Source organism: Adiantum capillus-veneris, chromosome 28 (genome assembly GCF_014529385.1).
Source record: "Adiantum capillus-veneris isolate H3 chromosome 28, ASM1452938v2, whole genome shotgun sequence".
NCBI lineage: Eukaryota > Viridiplantae > Streptophyta > Polypodiopsida > Polypodiales > Pteridaceae > Adiantum > Adiantum capillus-veneris.
In genome coordinates, this window is record NC_140958.1 from 34,185,074 (window position 1) to 34,212,909 (window position 27,836).

The window sequence follows — 27,836 nt, forward strand, 5'->3', positions numbered from 1 at the left end:
GCTTTGGCAATGTGTTGATTGATATGTATAATAAGATGCCATGCTTAACAATATTGTGTTTGATATATAGGCCGTGAACAATGTCGTGCAAGCTTAGCATTGCCTTGGTTGACACAATTGTGGTTTACTTGAGATGAGATGGCAAATGGCCACCATAACCAATGGCCGCCCAAAATGAGGTTGAAATGAGGAGGATAAGGAGGGCAACTGTCATTGGCAGCGAGTAGCGCAAGGGAGAAGCGAAGAGGCACTCATGGCAGTCGTTGCAGTGCGTGGACGATAGTGAACAAGAAGCAAAACTTTTCCAACAGGCCAAGGCGCCCCTATTTGGTTCTCTCCTGCGGAAAACGGACAACCCCACCGAGCCAATTGCCACAATATCACATAAGTTCAATCACGGCGCCGTGGTTGATGGGCAGGAGAAAAAAGGGCGGAAAGGGGAGATAAGGGGGTATTGTGTGTAGAAGAGGTTATGAAGAAAGGGGTGGCGAAGAGAAGAATGTGGGCAAGACAAATTGCATCAGATTCAGACTAAGTATGCATGCGAGTCTATCGGTGGGTGAGTGTGGTGAATACGAAGCATGAGGAGAAGCTCGCTTTTTCCCTCTCTCGACGAAGCTTGGAAGGACGCTCGGCTCCAATCTCTCACTATCTCTCTCTGAAATGAAGGAAGCAGGAGAAGGGAGGAGTGTTGTGCGAAGGGGATACGGAGGGGATTTGGAAGCGCTCTCTCTCTCTCTCTCTCTCTCTCTCTCTCTCTCTCTCGACTAAGCAACGAAGGAGACATCGGCTTCAAGCAATCTCTCTCTCACTCAACCTTAACATAGACAAAGAGAGAAGGAAGGGAATCAAGGGAATCAGGTAGGAAGTAAGAGCAACAAAGGGGAAAGCCGGGTAACAGCCTCTCTCTCTCTCTCTCTCTCTCTCTCAACTTTGGCAAGTGGGAAGTTAACGTATGTGGGAGCTCTCAAGGTGATTAAGCTCTCCAGTTAGTCCTAGTCATTAAGAATCCATGGGAAAAAAGTGGTCATTAAGAATCCATGGGAAAAAAGTAACCAGGGTTCATTCTAGCATTCTTGGTGAGATTTTTGGGAGGTTTAAGCTCTCCTAAGCTCAGGATTGTTGTAGCAGTGCCGTTAACAGAATCCTTTGTAATTGAATTCTATGTCGGATAAGCTTGTCAATAAGAGGCATTAGAGGTGTCATTTGTAAGTCTCCAAAGAGTCATTTGAGTCCTTTTTCTTGTGTGTTGTGTGTCTTGTCTCTATTTTTTTCCCCACAGTGAGCAACACAACACTGACCCGGAGAAACCATTATCCCCAACAATGGGAGACCCAAGATGACAGAGGGAGATTCAATAAGAGCTTGAGCATGAGGCTAAGCTGCAAGAAGAGGAACAACATAGAATAAATTGTGATAGTAGACATGATAGCCAAAGTGAAAACAACATTTAGCATGAGGGTAAAGAGATGATGATGGACATCACAGTAGACATGATCGACACGATGATGTAGATCATGGTAGACATGATCAACATGAGAGAAGTTATGAAAGACAAAGAGATCATGACAAAGAGGATGAATATAGAAGGGATCATAGCCATAGGAATAGTGATCGAACTTATAGTGAGCATGATAATTGTATGGATAGATACAATGGATATGATGGCAGTGATGATGCTGATGCAAGCAAGGATTGGTGTATCAACTCAAAGGTATTGAACAGAGTCTTGAAATTGATCTCAATGACGATGGACCAGTCTTCTTAAGAGAGCAAACATAGTACAACATTGATGTGTCACTAGTGAAAATCGTAAGAAATCCATGTGGTTCACGTAAAAGAGTTGCAATGACATGGTTTGCTTTAGCAAAAAAGAGGAGAGAGTTGCAACTGTACCACCAAAGGAACCTGATTAATTCCATTCCCTAAGATTTGATTCATCCTTGGGAAGATCCCATGTCAAAAATAGGAGAGCGGCATCCTGCTCAAAAAATTTGTGGTGTAGAACTCTTTGCATTTGATGTGCCAGAGTGGAAGAAAGATTCATTTGGTAAGGCACCCACTATTGGTTAGTGGTGGTCAAAGCTAACAATATATGAGCAAAGAAAAATTATTCCCATTTATAATCTAAAAATTGAGTTGGTTAGATCAGTCTAGGAGAACCAAATTCTATGGCTCAAGGATAACAACGTGTGTCACACAATATCTAGCAAAAGAAATGTACACAACAAAAGAAATATTAATTGCACACAACCTCAAAAGAGAGGCTGCAATGTCTATAGCCAAGAGGGTTGTTGAAGAATTTGGTTGCATGCTTGGTAAAGAGGTTGGTTACACGATTAGGTGTGAGGCTTGCATGTGGCTTGAGAAGATAATCAATATATTGATTAGATGGGAAGTGAGGGTTTCTTTCCATACCAAAACCTTGGAGTGCTCTTATGGAAGGATATGCCCAGCAAGGCTTGCCAAGGAAGCTCTAGATGTGTTGATGCAAGATGTGTCCACAACTATGGAATGGAAGATTGTGGCTATTTTAACCACATGCAAACTGAGGGTTTCTTGCCAACTCATTGAATAGAAACTCATGGCTATTTCAACTAGATGTGAAGTGAGAATTTCTTGCCAAACGAAGACCTTAGAGTGCTCTTATTGGAGGATATGCCCAGCATGGCTACCCAAGGAAGACAAAAAAAAAGGAGGGGGGAGAGGGGGAGGGGGGGGGGGACTTGCAAAGATGCAAATAAAAAACCAGGGAGCAAGTGAGTGGAGTGATTGTTACCATATACATGTGGTAGTGATGTGTGTGAACACACTACGACCGCCGGGGCATTTTTTCCTTCTTTAAGAGGTTTTTCCCCCCGTGCATTGTATATACGTCCATCACTCTAGGGATATCTATCTTTCCATTGCATACTAAGTAACACACTCTCTATTGTGTGCCATGAGCTTCCTTCGTCTTCTCCAAGCTGTGTGCGTTTCTCTGCAACCCTAATTCCAAATTGGTATCAGAGCAGGTTGCGTCCTCCTGGGCTTAGTCGCCAGCTGCTCCAGCACACGCCTACTCACTTTCTCCGATTACAGTGAGGTTTGGCGAGCATTTGAAGGTCGAAAAATATTTTGATTCTGATTCGGGCTCATTTCGGCCTCCGTTTCCACTACAAGCAGATCTGCACAGGCAATTTTGTCATTTTGTGTAGAATTTTTGTCAATGTCATTTTTTGCATAACAGGTGCCTTTTAGTCTTCTACGGTTTGTGTTGTATAGCACGTGTTGTTCCCGCTCCATTTCTCCTATTTTCGGGAAGTTTTCACATCAGTTGCAGCATTTACCATGGCTAACAACAACACAGATGTCTTCAAGATGTTTGCTGCTGAGGACAGGTTGGATGGGGACAATTACCCTATGTGGGCTTATATGATGCAACACATTCTTGTGTCAAAGGGCGTCTTGAATATTGTGCAGGGCATTGATGTACGTCCTGGTTCTGAGGATACAGGTGATGTTGAGGATGTTGCAGGTCTTGCTGCAAGGATTGTTGCTATTAGAGTTGTTTTGCCTACGGCAGAACAATCTCGTTGGGATGTAAAGGATGCACAGGCTCATGCATTGATTGCGTTGTCTGTGAAGCGCACCATTGTTCCTCACATTCGTTTAGCCAAATCTGCAAAACAGTCTTGGGATATTCTAGCAAGTCTTTATGTAAGCCGCAATGAGGCTAAAATTGCTTTGCTGCGAAAAGAGCTGGAGTCAAAGATTATGCATGAGGAAGATGATATGGACACTTTCCTTGCTGGTGTCAAGGATATCAATGAGAAACTTATTTCTGTAGGTGAAGTCATTTTAGACAGTTCCCTTGTGCAGATTGTTCTTGATGCCTTAGCAGATTCCTACCAGACTTTTGCTAGTACTTGGAGACTGATGACCCAAGGAAATCCTGAAGTTGTCAAGTTTGATGCATTATGCACATTGTTGTTGCAAGAGTCACTTTCCAGAAAAAACAGGAACTAGGCAGCGTGTAATTGAACAGGCTTTTATTGCTTCTCAAAGAAAGGGTGGTAATAGCAATGCGGCCACTTCTTATGGTTCTGTTGCGAGTGGCAAAACTTATGTTCCTAATGATTTTGCTGGCAGCAATTCCTCTGGAAATTCTGGTGATAAGGGCAAAAAGAAGATATGTTGTCATTATTGTAAAGCTGATGGTCACTTGATCAAGTCGTGTCCTAAGTTGGAGGCCAAAGAGGCTAAGAAGAAAGAGGGTGATTCCAATGCAAATGCTGGTTCCACTAAAAATGCAGCCATTGTCGGGTCTTCTATGAAAGGAGACTGTGTTGCTGATGTCGATGCAGAATGGGCTTTTAGCGCAAAGTGCACTTACAATCCTGATGTCCATGATACATGCTTGTCAGTTGCAGCAGATTCACATGTGTGGTATTTCGACAGTGGTGCTACAAAGCACATTACCTCACATCGTGAATTGTTTACCTCTCTCGAGTCTGTCCCTCATGGGAATTCAGTCACTTGTGCCAGCAATGCCTCTTATCCGGTTCAGGGAGTTGGAAAGATTGTGCTTACTGCTGCAAATGGCAGTTCCTTCACACCTGTTGATTCACTTTATATTCCTAGGATCAAGAAGAATCTCTTATTTGTATCCACACTTGCTAGACTTGGACTTGTAGTGAAATTTGTGGATGACAGATGTACAGTTCATGATCTCAGTTTTGGTGATGAAATTGTTGCATCTGGCCTTTTGTGTCGTGGGCTGTATAAGCTCACTTTGTATGACAAGTGTGGACAAAATTTATCAAATGTTGTTGCAGATTCAAGGGCTATTTCAGATGCAAAACTTTGGCATGCACGTTTTGGTCACCTAAATTTTGCCAGTTTGCTGCGTTTGCTGAAATCTGATATGGTTGCTTCTTTGCCGCCTCTTGAAGCACCTATCAAACATGTTTGTGAAGGCTGTATTTTGGGTAAGATACAGCGTTCTAAGTTTCCAAAGGATGGTTCAGTTTGCGCCACATGCAGGTTGCAGCTTGTGCATAGTGATGTTTGTGGGGCCATGCAAACTCCGTCCTTGGGAAATTACCTTTACTTTGTGCCTTTCATTGATGATTACTCCAGGCATGCATGGGTATTTCCGCTTAAAGCGAAGTCCGAAGTTTTTATGTGCTTTAAACAATTTCTGGCTATGGCTGAAAATGTCTCGAAATGTACTATGGGCACCCTCCGTTCTGATCGAGGGGGGGAGTATATGTCTCATGAATTCAATGCATTTTTGGCTAGTCGTGGGATAAAACACCAATGTACAGTGCCTTATACACCTCAACAAAATGGTGTTGCTGAGAGGAAAAACAGGTCACTGACAAAAATGGCACGATGTATGGTCAAAAGTCAAGCTTTGCTACATTCTTTTTGGCTTGAGGCCATCATGTGTGCCACTTATGTACTTAATAGGTGTCCTACGAAATATTTGTAGTCTATTACTCCATATGAAGCATGGCATGATAGAAAGCCTTCTATTGAGCACATGCGTGTTTTTGGCTGTTTGGCATATGCTTTGGTGCCACAAACACAGCGTAGAAAATTGAATGATAAGGCTGTCAAATGTATTTTTGTTGGTTATAGCGCTGAAAGCAAAGGTTATAGGTTATATCATCCACAAACAAAGCGTATTCTGGTTTCACGGGATGTAGTGTTTGTGGAAAGCCCTTGTTGTCATGTATTAGAGACAGTAATGTAAGCTCACAGGACATTTATGACACTTTGTTGCCTCTTTTCAGTGGTGGAAATACGAATGTAATTTCCAATGAGGCAAATGTATAGCCTATGGGGGTTTCTGAAAATGTTACAGATCATCCTATTATTTACTGATGCAGATGTACTTGATGTACTTGATGAGGAAAGGGCTGAAAATGAGCAGGCTAGAGGTATGCCAAAATGGCTGGTGCACACTTTGCATGATAGTAAATTGGATGCACCTTTGTCTAGTCGTACTTCTTCAAGATCTCACCATTCATCTTATGCATGAGATTGTTATGCTTTGGTTATGTCTAGCTTACATGATGTTGAGGAGCCTCTGTCTTTTGATGAAGCACAGAATTCAGAAAATTGGATGGCTGTCATGAAATCAGAATATGATGCACTTATAGAAAATGACACATGGACTTTATGTTATTTGCCTCCTGGCAAAAAGGCCATTGGTACGAAGTGGGTTTACACATTGAAACGCAAGCCGGATGGTGAGATCGATCGCCATAAGGCTCAACTTGTTGCAAAGGGTTATGCACAACAAAAAGGCATAGATTATGAAGAGACTTTTGCTCCCACTTATCATATGACTACTGTGCGTTTTCTATGTGCATTGGCAGCTCATTTTGGTTGGGATGTACATCAATCAGACATTGTTACTGCTTTCTTGAATGGTGACATATTTGAGGAACTTTATGTAACGCAGCCTCGCGGTTTTGTCATAAAAGGACAAGAGGACAAAGTGTGCAGATGTAAGAAGGCTTTGTATGGGTTGAAGCAATCTCCTCATTCTTGGTATGAGAAAGCTGACACTCATTTGGTTCTGATCATTGGACCAAATGAGAGACATATTGGTGAATTTAAGGCTGATTTGAATGCTACTTTCAAAATGAAAGATTTGGGGATGTTGCATCATTACTTGGGTATACAGTTTAAGCCGTGTGATGGTGGTATTGCCTTGTGTCAGAAAAGTTACATAGAGACATTGCTATGTAAGTTTGGACTTGAGGATTGCAAACCTGTTGCCACTGTTATAGAATTCACATTTTATTATTTATTGCAGCTGACAGGTGGAAAAGACTAGACCCAGCTTGGCCTATGAAAATGTATTTGTATATCATGTACATTTTATTGTTCAAGTGCTCTTTTATGAGCTTTGGCCAATTATGACCGGCTGGCCAATTTGTAACCAATTTGACCATTCAAGAAATCTATATAACAAATACGTGCAAGAGGGAAATGGTCACTCTTGCACGGGGGGAGATTGTACCCAGTGCTTGTGTCTTGTTCTCTCCTCTCTTCTCTCTCGCTGTGCCGGCGTAGCACTTCGCTCTAGGAGGTGCGCCTGTACGTGTTCTTTCTCTCTCTCCCGCTCTCTATCTCTCTTTGTTCGTGTACGACTTGATCATATACTCACAGGCTTTGTCAAGTATGCGTAATTGCGATGTTTTGTTGTTTCCATCATGCTATTCGAGGTATTTTGCAGGGACGCTACGCTCCCGTCTGTAGCAGTGGTATCAGAGCGAGGTGCTACGCTCCCAAAATGAACAATCTGAGAAGCAACAGCTAAGTGGTTTTTCTTTCTTATGTTTGCAGATTGTGCTAATTGCTTCACTTAATGTTGATTGCATGATGCAATTAATGTTTTTTTGGTTGAAATTTAAGAGAGTCCTTTCTTTATCTCCATAATTTAGTGCTTGTTAATTTAAATATTGTGTTAATTAAACACAGAAAACATGGATTAAACTAAAAATCATGTCGATATGATTAGTTACGACAAAGAGGAGTAATGCATAGCATTCGAAGGTCGATATTAAGCGGAACAGAATCTCACTTGAGAGGGCTTAGTGACTGTTTACATTATAGGATTACGAGGAGAAATTTTAAGGTCGTAGAAAAGTTGAACGTAGACAAGAATAGAAGCAAAGGAAGATTAAGGATCCTGAGTGAACCTTTGAGTTGCGCTCAAACTTGATCGTGGAGTGGATTATGACGAGGAGATAAGCACAATCGTTAGCACCGATGCCGCTTGCCAAGGGGCTGGCATGAGTATTATACCGTCCTCCGAATTCACGATGAGATAGTTCTCAAGGGAAAAAGCCCTTGAGCTTCCCTTTACTGTAGAGTGCGCAAGTGATGGAGAAGGTAGGAAAGAAGACTACACACACACACACCAACACACATCGAGACACACACACACACAATCGTTACCCTGCAGCAGCCATTCAACGAGCTTCTCTTCTCTTCTTCTCTTTTGAACTATTATCCAAAGTATATTTACAACATAGTATAGTCAGTGTCCAGCCGCCCATAGCACAATGGACATATTCTTTAACATCATATTCTTTAACACTCCCCCTCAAGCTCAGAGTGAGCTTGCATATGATGGATTCCCAATGCTTCACGAAAGTAGCAAAACTTCTCCTTTCCAAGAGCTTTTGTGAATATATCCGCAACTTGATCATTTGTCTTCACATACACCAAATCAATATCATTTTCCAAAACTTTTTCTCTAATGAAGTGATAATGTACCTCAATGTGTTTAGTGCGAGCATGGTAGATTGGATTCTTTGCCAACATGATGCTGCTAATATTGTCACAATATATAATGACACTGTCAAGATAATCAAAACCAAATTCTACCATAAGCACTCTCAACCATGACTCTTCACATGCTACCAAAGCTGCTCCACGATATTCAGCTTCTGTACTTGATAATGCTACAGTTGATTGCTTCTTGCTACTCCAACTTATCATGCCATTGCCAATGGAAAATGCATAACCACTTGTAGATCTTCTATCCATAAAATCTCATGCCCAATCTGCATCTGTGTAACCATAAAGACAAAGCTTCCCATTCTTTTCATTAAACATTCCATAACTGACAGTGGCTTTCACATATCTCATAATCCGTCTCACTGCATCAAGATGACTTTTACATGGATTTTGCATGAATTGACTCACAACACCCACTGCATAACTCAAATCTGGCCTTGTTATTGTCAAGTAAATAAGGCTTCCAACCATCTTGCGATACATAGTGACATCCTCAATGTAATGTCCATCATCAAACAACTTCACATTTTGATCAAGAGGTGTATCAACTGGTTTGCACGCTGTCATTCCATACTTCTCAAGCATATCCAACGCGTATTGTCTTTGTATCATCCAAATTCCTGATAAAGTATTGACAATTTCAATTCCCAAGAAATATCTCAACTCACCAAGGTCCTTCATGTTGAATTCTCTCAACAAACTCTTCTTGACATGCAAAATTTGCTCAGCATGACTTCCAGTGACAATCAAGTCATCAACATAGATAACAATAACGACGATCTCTCCATCAACATGCTTCAAAAATAATGAGTGATCAGCAGTAGATTGTTTAAATCCAATCTTCTTCAAGAATCTGGTTATCTTTTCACACCAAGCTCTAGATGCTTGCTTCAAACCATACAATGCTTTCTTCAACTTACACACATAATATGGAAACTCTGGATGTTGATAACCCTCTGGCTGTATCATATAAACTTCTTCTTCCAAGTCACCATTCAAGAATGCATTATCCACATCCATTTGCCGTAACTTCCAACCGAACATACTTGCCATTGCTATCACCAATCTGACTGTTGTCATCTTTGCAACTGGACTAAATGTCTCATGATAATCAAGACCTTTTGTTTGTGCATAACCTTTAGCAACAAGCCTCACTTTGTATCTTTCCACACTACCATCTGGCTTGCACTTGGCTTTGTATACCCATTTTGAACCAATTGCTTTCTTTCCACTTGGCAAGCGAACCAAATCCCAAGTGTCATTCTTCACAAGAGCATCCATGTCATCATCCATAGCTGACTCCCATTCTGATTTTCCAATTGCCTCTTGAAAACATGTAGGCTCTTTATGTTGCACACGTGAAACCATGTATGCATAATGTGTACGCATGTAACCGTTGTATGTCAATCTATCAACTGGATAACGCACCCTCTCTGATCTTCTCAACTGTGGTGCACTCTTCTCTTCAACTCTTGCATATGGGGGTACATATTTCTCAATATGCTTACTGCCAGGTGTCCTCAAATGTGGTAAACCATGCTCTTCATCGAGGCTTTCATCTCCAGAACTCTCTTCAACCACTTTCTTCTTGCCTTTCTCGTCTTGATTCTTATCTCGCAAACGACCACTCCATGGGTTGACACTTCCTGTACTCTCCTCTACCATATGTGGTCCTGAAATAGTTCTTGTTGATGGTCCTGGCTTATCAACAACATGACGCACATTCTCTTGCTCTTCATACTCATCTTCTATCATCACTGGCTTTGGTTTATACCATGGTTCATGATCACAAAATCTGACATCTCTACTGACATAAACTTGTCTTGTGGTAGGATCATAGCACTTGTAACCTTTATTTTCAACTGGGTAGCCCAAGAATATACACTTCACTGCCTTTGGCTCCATCTTCTTTCTTGCTTCATTTGGCACATGAACATAGCAAACACATCCAAAAACTTTCATGTAGGAAACTGTTGGCTTGATCCCATAAAGTCTCTCATAAGGTGAAATTTCATGAATGGCAGCTGTTGGTGTTCGATTCATAATGTGTACTGCTGTATGAACTGCTTCAGCCCAATATGTTAATGGCATATTCATCTCATTCATCATGGCTCTTGAAATCTCTGCTATGACTCTATTCTTTCTCTCAGCAACTCCATTTTGTTGTGGTGTGTATCTGCAAGTAATCTATCTTCTTATGCCTTGTTCACGTAAGTAATCATCAAAACTGTGTGACATGTACTCTCCCCCTCCATCTGTACATAGGCATTTAATTTGACAACCATTCTCTTTCTCAACCATAACTTTGAACTCCAAAAATACTTCAAATGCCTCTGACTTTGCCTTTAGAAAGTAAACCCATGTCATTCTGTTGTAATCATCCGTAAATGTGATAAAATATCGACAACCATTTGGTGTAGCATGATCACAAGGTCCCCAAATATCTGAATGAACAATTTCCAAAGGACTTTGGCTAATTCTCCCCCTCTTTGGAAATGGTAAACGAGATTACTTTCCAAATTGACAAGCTTCACAAACATGATCAAAATTCAATCTGCCAAACTTTGGTAATCCACGTACAATTTGATTTGATTGCATATGCTTTAGTCTTCTAAAGTTGACATGACCAATTCTCTTATGCCATAAATTTGCCCAATCATCTTGAGTGCCTGATTTGTTTGCATACATACCACTGTGTAAGCATGGATCTCCAGCTTCCAATGAGAACAAGCGACCTTTCTTTCTTCCACGTGCCAATATCTTGCCTGGTCTGCCTTTGTGAAACTCCTCTATGAAGCATCCATAACGATTAAAACGGACTTGCAACCCTTGATCTGTCATTTGTCCAACTGATGCTAAATTCTTTGTGATTGAAGGCACATATAGAACATCTCCCAATGTGTTGTATGTCTTGTCTTTTTCTAGCAATGGAACTGAACCAACATGTGTAATCCGATGCATAGTATCATCACCTGTAGCGACAAACTCATCCTCTTCTAACTTCTCTTTTCTGTCAAACCATTCACCATGATATGTTATATGATTTGTGGCACCACTATCTAAATACCAATCATCTATATGATGTGGCTCCACCATGCTTCCAACAACATGCTCCATAGGAAATAAATGTCCACTCGACCTATTGTCATATATATTTTGATCATGAGGATTGTATCCAACAAAGTTTCCTCCATGTCTGCCATAACCTCGGCCTCTTCCACCACAATCACGATTTTGATTTAGCCTTGTGTAACATTCTCTTTCAAAGTGACCATAAATGCCACATCTATTACAATATCCATCTCTTTGAGGATGTACAAATCGTCCACCTCCACATCCACGGGTTCGGGCTCTCCCCCTTCCTCTTTGGCTATAATCATTGTAACTTTGACTTTGTTGGTTTTGCCATTGACCTCTTCCAACATTGTTTCCACGACCATAGTTTCCTCTTCCACCTCTATTGTTTCCACGACCTCTAGAGTAAAAAACCTGATCTCTGGAATTGTTATTTGATGTAGAAGGACCTGACTTGCCTAACTTCACCTCTTCTTGCAAACAAAGGTTTACTAACTCTTTAAAATCAGGCATGTGTCCTCGAACAGATATAGATGTATCCAATGACTTGTATTCCAGTCCCAAACCATTCAATGTCACTGAAACTAAGTCATCATCTGGAAATTCAACATTAATGCTCGCAAGATCTTCCTGTATTTGCTTTATCTCTGTCACATAATCTGATATGGATCAATTTCCTCGCCATACACAATGTAACCTTTGCTTCAAGTGAACTTTTCGTGGTTCTGTATTGGAGTTGTTCATTCTTGCTAGTATCTCCCATGCTTCCTTTGGAGATTGAGCCTTCTTCACATGTGGTATAAAGAAGTCACTAATGCATAGTGAAATCCAATGCATCACTTTCCTTGAATTCTCGATCCACTTCTTGTAAGCTTCTACTCCTTCTTGCCATGTTTTATGTGCTTCAACATTCTCTCTATTTGGTTCCAAACCAACCTCGGGGCACTCTTGTTCACCTGTAACATAATCCCATAAACCTTTGCCCATGATAAAGTTCTCCATCCTGTAAGACCATATGTTGTAGTTCTCTCTGGTCAGCTTCTCTCCAACAATCTGTGTGACTTGAGTTGAACTTTCTGCCATCTTCACTCTCTCAATTTCTTCCAAAGAATGTTGACAAAATTTCGTCAGAGTTTCGTTTGTATTTGGACAATATCTCAAGTGACAATCTCAACCAAAGTGCTCATAAACACTGACAAAAAATCTCTCACTGCCAAGGGAAAATCCACTGACTCACTTTGCCACAGGCTGACTCAGTACTATGCATAAATACTCTAAAACAATGTCCACATGGACCTGTATGCAAATGCAATCCATACGCTATCCTGTACCACATAAATACTGACAGAAAATCTCTCACTGCCAAGGGAAAATCCACTGACTCACTTTGCCACAGGCTGACTCAGTACTATGCATAAATACTCTAAAACAATGTCCACATGGACCTCTATGAAAATGCAATCCATACGCTGTCCTGTACCACATATCCATACATCCACCTTCTTCCCATAGTCGTAAACGACATATGAGGTCTTTCGCGGGGCTGGTCGGGGGTTCGCTCCAGTACCTAATCCACCTTGCCAAGGTACCAAAGCTCCCAAGGCAAGGCTTCAAAAAACCTCACTCGATCCTCACAAAGGCTGTATTTTTTCAAAATACATTGACCGCATATCCATACATAACCACAAAGTACTCAATCTGACAATATAACCGCCTCAACTTCTTCCCACAACCTTTCTTACATAGGCGGCTGTCCATAACGGACCCACAACAACCAAACATAATCTTCGATAACACAATATCATGATGCAAAAGCTCTATGTCGCTCTCCAAAACCTATGTAAATGCTGAATTCTTCACCTGTAACCTGTAAATCTACTGCCGAGTGCAAAACTGGACATCTCCTATGCTTGTGTGAACTGGCTGTTTTCTACAGAAAATTACAAATTTTGGCAAATCTGAGTATGCCAATGCGTTCGAAATGCCCAAAAACATAAAGATAGACTCCTGGATCACTGTATTCTGAGTTCGGGTGAGAGAGTTATGACAAAAAAACCTCTCTTTTTTGTTGTTTTCCAGAGCTGCGGAAACCTGTGTATTGACTGTAGCTCCTTAAACTGAGCTCTGATACCACTTTGCAGAGTGCGCAGGTGATGGAGAAGGTAGGAAAGAAGACTACACACACACACACCAACACACATCGAGACACACACACACAATTGTTACCCTGCAACAACCATTCAATGAGCTGCTCTTCTCTTCTTCTCTTTTGAACTATTATCCAAAGTATATTTACAACATAGTATAGTCAGTGTCCAGCCGCCCATAGCACAATGGACATATTCTTTAACATCATATTCTTTAACATTTACTAACAAGCGACAATGGCGGCATACTCCACAATAGGTGGCGCAAGAGGGCAAGACACATCACAGAGAAGTGCGAAGATAAGCGATTTTGCTCTCCCCCTCGACGGCAGTAGGCAAAGGGAACCGCCACCAGTGCTGGCTTGGGCGCAACCTACTCGACCTGCATATATGTTACTTGGCGGTAGCAAATGATCTCATGGCTTCACTGCAGCTAGGACATCATCGTCATTTAGCCATGATACCCTAATTGCCGCTCCAGTCTGAGTTCAGTGTTGTTGACCACATCTGGCAGTCATGTACAATGCCGGACGCTTTTGTCTAACGCCAACACAGGGAGTGTCTGGTCGGTAACGAACTAAGAAAAATGGCAACACCACCCGGCCTGCACCACTCATTCGCATCGCATGCAAACTGAAGCTGCAGGAAACCAACCGTTCATGCCTTTCTGAGAAGAGACGTCAACTGGCCCTTTTGCGTAACCATGCAGCAGTCCTCAGCCACTCACCGAAGACTGCCACTCATCTTCCAACCACCCTCCACCCTCGATCTCTCTCTATCTCTCCTTTGCAGACGCCAGTCCCACTGCATGTCTCTCTCTTACTCAGGCCACCAACCACTCCATGTGTTCTCCATGCAAGCTAGTCGAGACCACTTCCAAGTTCACCGGGCTTCACCCACTCCTCTCCATGCTTTCTCTGCACCCGAGTAGTTACCTCTCTCTTTCAGTGGCGCCCAACTTGCAGCTATCAACCACCTACAGTTTTTTTGTTGTGGCCACCACTCCAGTAAAGTTTGTGGCGTAGTTTTTTTTTTTTAACTATTCACGAGCACACCAACTGCATGTCATGGAGTCTCTCTCTCTCTCTCTCTCTCTCTCTCTCTCTCTCTCTCTCTCTCTCTCTCTCTCTCTCTCTCTCTCTCTCTCTCTCATGTGTTCGCATGGAGCCATCCATCTTTCTCCCTCTCATCTTCAACCATCCCCCGCCCCACTTCTCATCACTCGGTGGGCCGCATGCAGTCTCCAACCACTCCATTGCGGCTGTGATCGTCTGCCAACCCACCCTTATCGTCCCGCTTCTCTCCCTCACTTGATGCAACCACTCTCTCTCTGAACGAGTCAGCCAGATCCACATGAGCTCTCTGCTCTCCTTGTTGGCAACAAGGAATGGGCAGAACCACCTTTGCTAGTTCCTACCATCGAAAAACAGACGAACTCCTTACAATATTGTTATCACTGTGGCAGCAAGCCTTCCATGGCGCGTTGATCAATTATAAGATCAAGGCTGCTTAAGTACGTGTGACCACCAGAGACGTAGCACCAAGCCAGGGCACCTCAGATTCGCACGCCTCGTCCACTAGCAACTAGTGCTCATTCGACAGCTCCGACAGTAAAACCATGGCCTAGACCACTCTCTATTACTGCAAAATGCATGGCTTGGTGCTCCAAGGGTTTCTTGTACATGCAGCAAGCAGTGTGCACTCCGAAGCTCGATCTAATTTTTTTCTTTGAGAAGCCCTTTGTTGCTCTCGAAGAACTTTTACAAGTTGCCCAAGTTTCTGAATCCTTGTGGGTTCCTCAACCTTCCAATTCCACCACAGGTGCTCCTCTCGAATGTATTGAATATGATGTTTATGTCCAGCGGTTCCCTTGCGGCAATTGGCCCTACGCCTATGGGGCTACACTCCGAGAGTACCTGCCACACTCGCCTTGTCATCATGAATTCTCCCTCCCTTGTTGAGACCCTATGGATGTGGAACGCTGGGCAGAAATGTTCCCTTCCATTATCTCTCAAGTTCACCCTGTTGAGATCCTTTCTACTTATGGCACCCTTTAGCTGATGTACTCAGAGTTTTAGCTACCTACCCAATTGGTTCCCACTCGGGAAAACTAATTCTTGAGATATTCGAATCGTGTAGGCCGTCGATGGGTTGTTGTAGATGTCTCGATCGATAATCGACGTAATCTCTTAGCAAATAATGTACCAACTAGAGGTATGAATGGACATACACTAGTCATAACTGCTTCACTTATTTCAGAACGTGTTCATTGACTAACAATCGAGGTATTTCTATAAGCAATCTCAAACCTATTACTAACAATTTCGTGCAGCTACTTCTTGCGTAATCAAAACAATACCGCTCACAAAAGCAAAATCTCATTCTATCAATAGTATTGGTCAGTGTTTTATTTAAATTGAATGATTTTTGAAACTGGCTAAGCAAAACCAAGGGTGTTTGATGTTGACGCTTCTGCATTTTCCTACGATGTCCCATCTTTTCCCCTATTCTCTAAATTTACACCGTGTCTCACAAAATATTGAACGACATTATTGGTTTGTCCAAGCTAATATATATTCTTTGTAAAATCATCTACAAATGCACCCACATTCACTACTCTATTCACTCCAAGTCCTTACAGGGACACGATACTTCATAAGAAGCTAATAATTAGCATGCTATCATGTTTGCAAGACTTTTATAAATATGTCGGTCAGTTGTTGTCACTCTTCCTGTTGTAATTTTTCAACGGTTGTAGGCTCGCAACGCTAACAATTGACAGCTAGGTATTCTCATTTAGGATCTTCATTATTCGCCTTTTTGTAGTTAAACTCTCCCACTTTCAATCCTAACTTTGCATCCGTTTTACCATTATCAACTTTGACAATATGAATGTGCGGTTTACTTATTTTTGGCACCTTGTCTTTTAGTAATACTTTTGCAGATAACGTTCAACTACATTGCTACAATCAGAGAACCTCAAGGTATGAATTATGACTACATCCCTCTAGATAAATTCTCCCTGATAAGTAAGCTCCCTCCCTTTATAAATTTCATTTGAATGCAATATTACCTAATTCCCCACCCCAGTCCTTATTCCACGTACTTTCTTATTCAGGCATCAAAAAATAAAATAAAATAATAAAATAATAATAATAAATAAATCACCTTTTCCTACATCTCCTTATCTAACAATCCTCCAGTATAATTTAGATTGAACAAAATTAATACTTTTTCAAGTTAATGTCTTTTGAGGGATCACTTTTACAGATATTCTCATACCCACCCACCTTTACAACAAGTAACTTGGGTATCATCAGACAATTTTCGACAATAGAGCCCTTCACTTATTTCCATTCTATTACAAGTTGTCAATGTACTTATATTCATTGAAACGTCATATATTGACATAACTGATCAGACAGCTACTTAAATCAGTCTTGTTGTTTTGGGATATTGTTTTCATTTGGTTTAAACACTACAGTCTACTCCAATTTGATATCAAGCAGGTAATTTATGATGTTGTTTTTTTATGCTTGGTCTAGTCCATTGGTCACGTGTACATAGATCCGCCAATTTAGGCAGTGTGAAAATGCTCATCCTGGTGCAGATTCGCCGATCTAGGCAGCACAACAACAAAAAAACTACAGATTTACACCTTTTAAGCAATACCAAATGCAGATTCGCCGATTTAGGCAGCATTACTGCAGATTCGCCGATCTAGGTAGCACGTCCTATTGGTGTAGATTCGCCGATTTAGGCAACACCAATCACAAAATCATACTGCAGTGGCTGGCCACCACTGAAATTGGTATGATTTTGTTAGCCGGGTACATAATGAAAGTGATTTGGATTTGGACTTATATTGTGGAATTGGAATTGGATTGGGATTTGGTATCTGATGATTATGTTATCACGGCAATGTTTATGTGATGAGACTTGACATTATGAGATTGATGATGAGTGTGACCAATGATATCCTGATTCATCAGGGTATGACATATACTGCTTATTCTAGTGGTATGGGACACTAGAATAGGTAGTATGTGGATGACGTCAGGCATAAGCAATGTTGTCTAGTTTTATGGATTTTTTTACTATTTGATACAGATTTTCTAATCATTGTTTTTGACAAGTATTGTTGCAGATTTTTATCTTCGCAACTGAGGACAGTTGCTTTCCAACGGAGAGGTATGTTATAGAATTCACATTTTATTATTTATTGCAAATGACAGGTGGAAAAGACTAGACCCACCTTGGCCTATGCAAATGTATTTGTATATCATGTACATTTTATTATTCAAGTGCTCTTTTATGAGCTTTGGCCAATTATGACCGGCCGGCCAATTTGTAACCAATTTGACCATTCAAGAAATCTATATAACAAATACGTGCAAGAGGGAAATGGTCACTCTTGCACAGGGGGAGATTGTACCCAGTGCTTGTGTCTTGTTCTCTCCTCTCTTCTCTCTCGCCGTGCCGACGTAGCACTTCGCTCTAGGAGGTGCGCCTGCACGTGTTCTTTCGCTCTCTCCCGCTCTCTATCTCTCTTTGTTCGTGTATGACTTGATCATATACTCACAGGCTTTGTCAGGTATGCGTAATTGCGGTGTTTTGTTGTTTCCATCATGCTATTCGAGGTATTTTGCAGGGACGCTACGCTCCCGTCTGTAGCAGCCACTCCCATTGGAACAGGTTTGAAGGTTAGTCTACATGATGCTGGTGATCGTGCTGATGTCACTCTTTACCAAACTGTTGTTGGCTGCCTCATTTATGTATGCAACACGAGGTCGGATATTCAGTTTGCAATCTCACAGGTCAGCAAATTTATGCATAGCCCAGGGTCTAAGCATTGGCAGGCTGTCAAGAGGATTTTCCGCTACCTTAGTGGCACTTTACATCTTGGCTTGTTTTATCCAAGGGGGGATCATTGCTGCCAGACTTACATGCTTTTTCGGACTTAGATTGGGCTGGTTGTTTTGACACGTGAGTGTCCACAAGTGGTTTTTGTTTCATGCTTGGCAGTTCATGTATATCATGGTTGAGCAAGAAGCAAACTTATGTGGCCACTTCGAGTTGTGAGGCTGAGTACAGAGCAGTCTTCACATCTACGATTGAGTGTGTATGGCTCAAACACCTTATGGATGATTTGGGTGTTGGATATGACACTGACAGTCAGAGCGCATTGGCAGTTGTAAGGAACCTAGTTTTTCATGCTCGCACAAAGCACATTGAGGTGCATTACCACTATGTCAGGGAGAGGCTCTCAGCAGGAGAGATCAACTTGGCTTATGTGCCGACACAGGACAACCTTGCAGATCTTTTCACAAAGGCATTGTCTCGTGAGAAGCTTGAAGCTTTTCGCAAAGCTTTGGGCTTACTCCCCTTTGTGGACTGATCATGTCCTTAGGGCATGGCACTTCCCTTTACTCATGTGCCAGCTCTCGTTCACCGCATCACTCCAGGGGGGATTTGTTACCATATACATGTGGTAGTGATGTGTGTGAACACACTAGGACCGCCGGGGCATTTTTTCCCTCTTTAGGAGTTTTTTTCCCCCGTGCATTGTATATACGCCCATCACTCTAGGGCTATCTATCTTTCGATTGCATACTAAGTAACACACTCTCTATTGTGTGCCTTGAGCTTCCTTCGTCTTCTCCAAGCTATGTGCGTTTCTTTGCAACCCTAATTCCACAGTGATGAGGAAGAGCGAGAGAGCAATTCAAGTATACTTCAAAAAATGATGTGGGCCTTTGTGTGGAGTTGTTGTAGGAATATCCATCATCAAAATTGGTTGTCAATGTGTTTGCTTGATTTTCTAGTCACAAATGCATGGCAGAGCTAAGATTCTTGTGGGATATCAATGTCAAAATATGGAGGAAATATAGTGAACTATAGGTGTACACGTGTGTAGGTTTTCATTGAAAAAATAAGGGGCCAAGTGTGCATGGATAGATGAGGCATTGTAGGTACTTACCCACTATAGTGTGTGCTCATGGAGCATACCATTTTGTAGCAGGATCCTCATGACACCACTATTTTGGAAAACTTGAAGGTAATGAATTTCTCCCGATGCATTGCACATCCCAAAAAAAAAAGTGACCCTCCTACATTGTCTAGAGGAGAAGCAAACATGACTTTTCAACACTAGAGGAAAAGCATATTGTGCCCCTTCAACACTGTAGGAGGAAACAAGTATTCAGGGGAAGGACACGTTCCCTACGGTTTACAATAGCTAGATAATGATGGTGCCACATCCTTGCCCTACTTACATATGGTTTTCTTTTCTTTTTTTAGCACATGCATGGGAGCACATGTTGCATTGTCATGATTTTTCGAACCCATGTCTCTAAATTTTTACTACGATGGACATCTATTGACCTCTAATTTTTCATTCTTGCATGTTTTGGACGATTGATATATATACATGGACCTTGGGATCAATTTTCAACATAATATATAGGTACAATACTACCCTTCCATTGGAGCATATTCAATGAAGATCTACTTCATGACTGTGACTTGAATCGAATCGTTCCCTACAAAGTAATCATGGCACACTACTTTATCATGCTAGTCATGCAGCTTTACATTGCCTAGCCATGCTCCTCTATATTGGCTTTTCTTTCTCGAAGAGGTTTTCTTTATAAGTTCCAATGGAGAGGCTCTCTCACTCAATGTGGGAGTTTTCCATTCCCTAACTAGGCTCCTAAGGTTGATGATTTAGCAAATGGGTATTATAGGTATGTTATTCTATAGGGACCCCACTTTGGTACACCACCGTAAGGTCCCATAGGCGTCGCCTCGAAAATTACCTAGGGAAACTAGTAGATGAGCTTGAAGTTGCAATTCTTTTTTTGGTTTGTAATGCACCATGCCATCATAGTGACAAATAGATAAGATGAGTAACACGTGCAAGGTATCATCACTAAACAATAAGCTTATTCACATGGCGTTTGCCGACTTAGCAAAAAGAAAACCCTAAAAAAATAGCAATTTCAAAAGCTTATATCTCTACGTAAAAAATATAGGCCCACTATATGAAATTGTATGATCCGATCTATTTTACCAAAAAAACTTTACTTATAAAATCTCAAAGAATACATTGTATCTTTGTCAATTATAAATTATATTTTTCATGAAAGACACTAAATCACTGGATGCTACCATTTCTCCATAAATCTATGTGATAGGCTCTTTTTTAAGTGATCAATAACGTCAACTCAAATTATCATATCATTATGATGACTTGGTGAGCCTAAGGCTCTTTGTTTGTAATCAGGCAGCATGCTCATCCACGTAGAGCAATTATTCAATTTTCAATTATTGTCATGATTGTATGGTCTGATTGCTGTCATGATTGTAGCTTTTCAATGTTGTGCTACTCTCAAGTGATTTTCCATCGCTTCCTTTTTATCGTGGGCTATATGATTTACTGCCATGATCATAGCTTTTCAACTCGCACATTGTGTCCCTTAGAACGCACAAGATTGCTGATTGCAGGATATGCCCAACAGGGGAGGGCATGGCCAAGAAGATTTGGGATGTTTTCAACATATGAGAAGAGAGGGTATCTCTCGAGATGCAATCACCTATGCTTTCCTTGGTTGACTGGTCGACATGTATGCCAAATGTGATGTACTGCAGAAATCACAAAACTTTCTTCAGGAGCTGTTTGTTCAGAATGTCATCTCTTGGAGTGCATTGATTGCGGGATCTACCCAACAAGAATAAGTCTTGGAAGCTCTGGGTTGTTTTCAACACATGTCATCCCTCCATATGCAATCACCTACGTACACTTGCATCTTAAAGGCATGTGGCATCACACAAGATGCTGATGTGGGCAAAGGAATCCACGATGATATTTTTAGTTAAGAGTTGTTTCTTGGTTGACATGTATGCCAAATACTTCAAATGGCTCAAAAAGTGCTTGACAAGATTCCTATCCGAAGGTCGTTCCTTGGAATGCACTGATTGTGGGATATGCTCAACAAGGACAAGGCCAGTGGGTGCTTTTCCATTGCTTCCTTTTTATCGTGGGCTATAGAATTTATTGGCACATTGCATCCCTTGGAACGCACTAATTGTTGATTGCAGGATATGGCCAATAGGGGCCGGTAGGGTCAGAAAGTTTTGGGTTGTTTTCAACAGATGAGAAGAGAGGGTGTCTCTCAAGATGCAATAACCTATGCTTTCATGCTTGACACTACCTTGATCGACATGTATGCCAAATGGGGTGTACTTCAGAAAGCACAAAACTTGCTTCAAGAGATTCTTTCCCGGAATGCCGTCTCTTGGAGTGCATTTATTGCGGGATTTACTATTTTTTAGATTAAAAATTTTCTCACGAATAAAACCCAAAATCAAACAGTTGCAAAAGAGGATGTAACTTTCATTAAAATGGGTTTGGCTTCTTGTTATATGAGCTTGAATTTGAATCCATCAGCAAAACCCAACACTTGCCTTGTAACAATTTACATGCTTTTTGTGACTTGTTCGGAGAAGACAATTTCAAGGTCATAAATATGTCCAACAAGTTTTGAACTCGACGTGTGTGTGTGTGTGTGTGTGTGTGTGTGAGTGTGAGAGAGAGAGAGAGAGAGAGAGAGAGAGAGAGAGAGAGGAGAAGAAGAAGAAAAGTTTTAATGTCATAGGGAAAATCCCAAGAGACCTCAAAGATATGATGGTGAGTCTTGAACTAAAGGCATGATACTCTAGAGAGAACTCTAATAACCAATCTATCACACCCGGGGGAAAGTGTGTGTGTGCGCGCACGCGAGAGAGAGAGAGAGAGAGAGAGAGAGAGAGAGAGTTTAAAGATACGAGTTTTGAACTCGAGAATGATGATATGAGCGAGCGAGTAGGTAACAAAATGACGAAAGGAGGCGGAGGGCCGGCAATTGACCTTGGCGGGATGAAAAGTGTGAAAAATGCGAGCAAACACACACACAGACAGGCAGATGCATGCAAACGCATGCAAGGGGGAGGGGCGAACTCACCTAAGCGTATTTTGGCTATTTAGATTCAAAGCTGCATGCACACACACAAACACACACTCATCTTAGTCATAAGCCCCAGACACACAGCCCTTGAGCATTCTAGAAGAAGATCAGAAGGCCTGGTTTCGGAATTCGCCGAAGAATCCATCAAGCTTTCATGGCTTCCTTCACCATCTCGCTCTCTGTGTACGTGCCTCAGCTGGCCTCCCCTTCTCAACATCTCGCCAAGGTTCTCTCTCTCTCTCTCTCTCTCTCTCTCTCTCTCTTTTGAATAACAGGTCTTGAGTTCAACTCCTCGTCGGCTAGATCTTTAAGGTCTCTTGGGATAGTTTGCTACGACGTTAAAATTCTCTTCTTCTTCTTCTTCTCTCTCTCTCTCTCTCTCTCTCTCTCTCTCTAACACAGACACACACGCACGCACGCACGCCTTTATCAAGAGTTTGATTGTGGTAATGACCAATTTCAGAATATGGGCTCCTACAGCGGATTGAAATGCTGCCAATTCCCCAAGAAGATAAGCTTGCAGGCTAAAAGGACATCTTCTTTCCGGCCTCTTAGAGTTTCTTGCCAGGTTAGCTGTCTATGGGCTTTCAACATGTGATTAACATGTAGAATGCATGGGTCTGGTTAAAAGATCTCATTGATTGGCATGAATTCAAATGCATTGAAACCCGATGTTAAATCTCCGAGACTATTCTTGCATAGTTTTTTGAGTAAGATACTGTGATTTCAATTATTTCACTGTAGTTTTGGTTGCTCTAAGCTTGCTTAATTAATCCATGCGAAACAGGACAAGAAATTGCGGGTAGACCTTATTGATTATATCAAGGCTAATTACTGAAAAGCCAATCTCGATGGGTGCCTGCACTATTCGGACAAAATATAATGCATCAATCCTGTTTAATGAGAAGGGGATCGCGCACTTTAGCTTGTGAAGGCTTCAGATGCTCTGGATGAATCCTTGTGAGCTTCGGATGAGAATGGGATAGTCCAAACGTCAATCCTTCCGTAGGATTCGGATGCTCTCCAGCAAGCTCTCTGTGCACACTGTGCTTGGAAGTCACAAGGGGAGAAGAAAAATTGTCGTTATCGAGCCTGTGTCCATAACATCAGATTTGAATCCCCTTCTTACAGAGTGCATACAATTTTAACTAGACGTTCACGATGAGATTGCTACTGATAGAGTCAATTGAAAAACTTAAGGTTTTAATTAAGAAGCTTAAAACCCTCAATTGTGGCGAGAAATAAGCCAATAAAACTCGCTTCTTTGCACTTATATTTTTATGCTATTTGCGTATTGAATTTAACCTTCTGCTTATTTCTTTTGAATCGATGTACGCACAGAGTACTATTGAGCAAGTACAAGACATAATTGCAACGAAGCTCTCTGTCGACCGTGCAACGGTACAACCACAAACAAAGTTCTCAGAATTGGGTGCAGATTCACTAGATACTGTAAGTACTAATCCTTGTCCTTCGTTTGCACTCAGAGTTTATACATGACATTTGTCATAAAAATACTATATCTTTAAGTTAAAAGTTTCAATTTGACTTGCTAATTAAACGATATCATTGAATTTCATAGGATAAGCATTGAACACATGGTTCAATCCCCTTAAGTTCGAAAATCATTAAGGATATCTTTGTTTTACTAGGGATTGGTTAAGCTACACTATCGCTAGGAGCATTAGAGAAATTGTTGCAGTGGAACACTTGGTTATCATAAGTCTGAAGCCTTCATTATAAGAATCACATTGATCAATTGATCAGGGCTTTTGAAACTTGATTTGGAAAACTAGAGTCTCCATGGATGGCTTTGATCCCCTTCACATTCAAGCTTATTGCAAATAGGAGACTTAATATTCAACATTGGTTTGAGGAAAACCTTTTTAATATTTTAGCCAACGTCGTAGCTACAAAGACAATTAAGTATTTTGTAACCTACCACTTATGAGAGGTTAGATAGTGTCAATTAATTAATCAACTATACATTGTATATGCCTCATTTCATTAGTTTTCACATCATTTAATGCAGGTGGAGATTGTTATGTCTTTGGAGGAGAAGTTCAATGTCTCGATTGGTGAAGAAGATGCTGAAAACATCTCTACCGTACAACAGGTGGCTGACCTAATCGAGAAGCAAACCACGACTGCATAGAGGGAAAATAAAAAATCAAATCGCAAATTATGTAGGGAACTAGTAAGAATCACCACATAAGCAAAGCCTTTTTCTCTCTTCATTCGATTGGCCGGTACTCTGAAATAGCCTATTTCTTGCAGTAATGCTCTGGTGCAAGAAATTTTTTTACAAAAAAAAAAGGAAAACATTGGAGTTGGATAGATGTACTGCATTGTTAGTGTTTGTCGGAGTATTTTTGATATGTAAAAGCTCTACACCACATTTGAGCTTGAAAATTGAGCAAAACTGAGTTTACTATGCAATTGTTTCTGAATATTAGGGATTGGATACATGTTGAATCATGTCAGTCCAAACCTTGGAAATATGTGTCGATACTTTGGAATATGTCTTTTGTAGTATTTGGAGACACATAATAATATTGTGTTTAGAGCCTAAAATTGATGATGTCTGAAAGTTCATCTGCCAAGTTGGAGATAGAAGAGCCTTGTGCTCTTTTTGTTTTCTTTTGCACCTTTGGAAGATGCTTTAATAACAGAATAACTGACTAGCTGTATTTTGCTTGAGAGAGAAGAGAGCCTCTGGCAAGCTCAGCATGGCAAAGCCTCTGCACTGCAGATCGCTCGAGGTGCCATGTGTGGCTTATTCAGTAAGCGGAATGGTGGCTCCAGGAACCATGACGAAAACATGGACACATGGGGGAGATGAGTACTCTGATAAGAGTGTTTGCAATTTCAGCATTGCATTTGTTTAATTTGTTCCTGCTTTTCACATATCGAGGTTGGAATGCGATCGGGTCTTCCGCATTTTCCTTAGATGCCTCGTCGAAATGAACATGCTTACGGACATCCATTAGCAATTACTGACATGGCCTCAAAGCTCCATCCGTATGTACAAGTCTCACTTGTCCTTTAAGGTACAGGAGGATGTGCGGTATAAATGGTCTACAGTAGGGAAATGTGACTTGCAGGCCTTTTCAGCTTGAGCTTGTGGGGCTATGTCACATTCCCTTTTAAGGCACAGGAAATGTTTTTAGTAACCTTAATCTGTAAGTGCTGTATCCGAGAACACCCTTAGTAGCGTGTCCTATGAATGGTCTCGGTTCTATTCCTAAAAGGAAATGCAGCTTTGCAGGCATTTTGCTCTGCTTTATCACTTACATATGGAGCAAGGCGAAACTGTCCATCCTTCAATTTTGAACTCTTTGCAAGAATCACCATATGCAAAATGCTTCAGCCTCAAAATATTTGGTTCCAAAACGCAGAATTTCTGCACAAAATGTTTCACCCCATAGAAGAGGAGAGAGTTTCGGACCAAACTGTATAAAAATCAAGAGAAATTTATTGCCCTATACGGCTCAACTTTGTGAGCCAGTAGTAAAAAATCTAGGGGTTGAAACTTTGTGAGCCGGTAGTAAAAAATCTAGGGGTGTTTCAACCGAGGTTTCATTTTCATCAGCACCACTTGAAATGTTTCAAAAGTTTCAAGGTTTCACCCCTGCCAGAACTCGTGTCTTTGTGACCATGGACTCCATGAGATTGGAAGTGTTCTATCTAGGAATACCCTTAGAGCAGGGTATGCTATGTATTGCCGAAAACTCATGTCATTGTGACCACGGGACTCCATGAGATTGGAAGTGTTCTATCATCCAGGAATACCCTTAGAGCAGGGTATGCTATGAATGGTGTCAATGAGAGCAGCAACAGACTGGAAGTGTTCTATCTAGGAATACCCGTAGAGCAGGGTATGCTATGAATGGTGTGAATGAGAGGGCTCTCAACCCCTCGAAGAGAATGGGGCTTGCCCTTTTCAAGGGTTTAGCCCCCCTCTGTCACAATTGTAATCTTTAGAACAAACACAACTGAAATTTGTACTTGCCAGCTGGAAGCTCGTCAAGAACTTCTTTGTGCTTTCCAAAGCCTACACCAATTTCTGACCCAAATTTTGTGAAGCACATCACTTTTTTCAACAGCCCTTGACTAGCAATGTCCTCATGAATTTGTTTGTTTGCTATATGATCTCTTTATCAATTTCTTTTCCCATGTTAACACCTTGCATAATGCCACAGTTATTCAAAATGCAAGCATTAATGCCTACCGATGAAGAGAAGCTAAGAAGGCCCAGAGCTTCTTGGTCCGGAGCAATCGGGTATATCCTACAAGCAATGCATTCCAAGAGAGTATATCCTGGACACGAAGCTCGTCAAGAATTTGTTCTGCTTTCAAGAGTGCACCACCATACTTTGGCACATGTCGTCCAAAGCATCACCAAGCACAACCATTTTTCCCAACGGCCCGTGACAAACATATCATCATTAATTCGTTTGCCCACATCAACATCTTGCATAATGCCACATGCCTTCAAAGTGCAAACATAGATAAACAGATTGGAGAGAAGCCCTCTCTTGGCGATTTGCCAGAGCCTCCTGGCTGCATCAAGCACATCCTACAAATGCATTCCAAGAGACCACATCCCAAGAGGACACGAAGCTCGTCGAGAACTTATTGTGGTTACAAAAGTAAACCACAATCGGCATACATGCTATGAAATCGTTGCAAAGTATGACATCTCTTTCAAACAGCAGCCTTGCTCCTGCATAGGAAGCATATTTGTGATTTCTGTGAGTTTCTACATCAGTCCATCAGAGAGGACATCCTAGGCAAGCTTAGCATCTTGTTTCAACTGCCCTTGAATAATAGTCTCATGATAAATTTCTATTAAAATTGGCCTTGAATATGACCTTGGCACCATCCTTCTTTGTATGTACATCACATAAAATCTGACTTGCCCTTCAAGGCAGATGAAGTGGCTAACAAAATATTATCTGTTGTGTGGTAACTGGGAGATGCCTTTATATGGAGCTTCCCTGGCATGCGTGTTTGACCGTTTAGCTACAATGATGTTTCAGTTCGCTTTTTCCTCTTTATCATTACATGTTGATAGAGAAGGCTCTCAACTGCTTCAAGAAAATGTGGCTTGCAAATATTCGTCAGACTCTGCTGACACTTAAGTGAAAGCTTGTGGGAGCATACGCCAAGCGGAACATCGATAGATACATGACAAGGTCTGCCCAATGCCTTGTTGACATGTGAACTAACCTTGGGTTTGTAGCCAAAGGTGATACTGCATTTGAGCAAGTGTTTTAATGTGATGGACTTCACTCATCTATAG

The 27,836-nt window shown here is 41.4% G+C and overlaps 1 protein-coding gene across 1 annotated transcript; it reads left to right on the forward strand.

Annotated features, from left to right (window-relative positions):
- Positions 1-22,551: 22,551 nt before the first annotated feature.
- On the forward strand, positions 22,552-24,870 carry LOC147420265 (uncharacterized). The gene is made up of 4 exons (XM_086504997.1): positions 22,552-22,757; positions 22,995-23,099; positions 23,873-23,983; positions 24,564-24,870. The coding sequence occupies exons 1-4, from the start codon at positions 22,686-22,688 to the stop codon at positions 24,684-24,686; spliced, it is 411 nt and encodes a 136-aa protein (XP_086361123.1). The 5' UTR covers positions 22,552-22,685; the 3' UTR covers positions 24,687-24,870.
- The last annotated feature ends 2,966 nt before the right edge of the window (positions 24,871-27,836 follow it).

What these genes read in the sequence shown, in the direction of transcription:
- LOC147420265 (XM_086504997.1), top strand. Translation starts at nt 22,686, where the DNA reads ATGGCTTCCTTCACCATCTCGCTCTCTGTGTACGTGCCTCAGCTGGCC. An exon ending in CTCTTAGAGTTTCTTGCCAG is followed by an intron (nt 23,100 to 23,872) that starts GTTAGCTGTCTA and finishes ATGTACGCACAG; the next exon opens with AGTACTATTGAGCAAGTACA. An exon ending in GTGCAGATTCACTAGATACT is followed by an intron (nt 23,984 to 24,563) that starts GTAAGTACTAAT and finishes CATTTAATGCAG; the next exon opens with GTGGAGATTGTTATGTCTTT.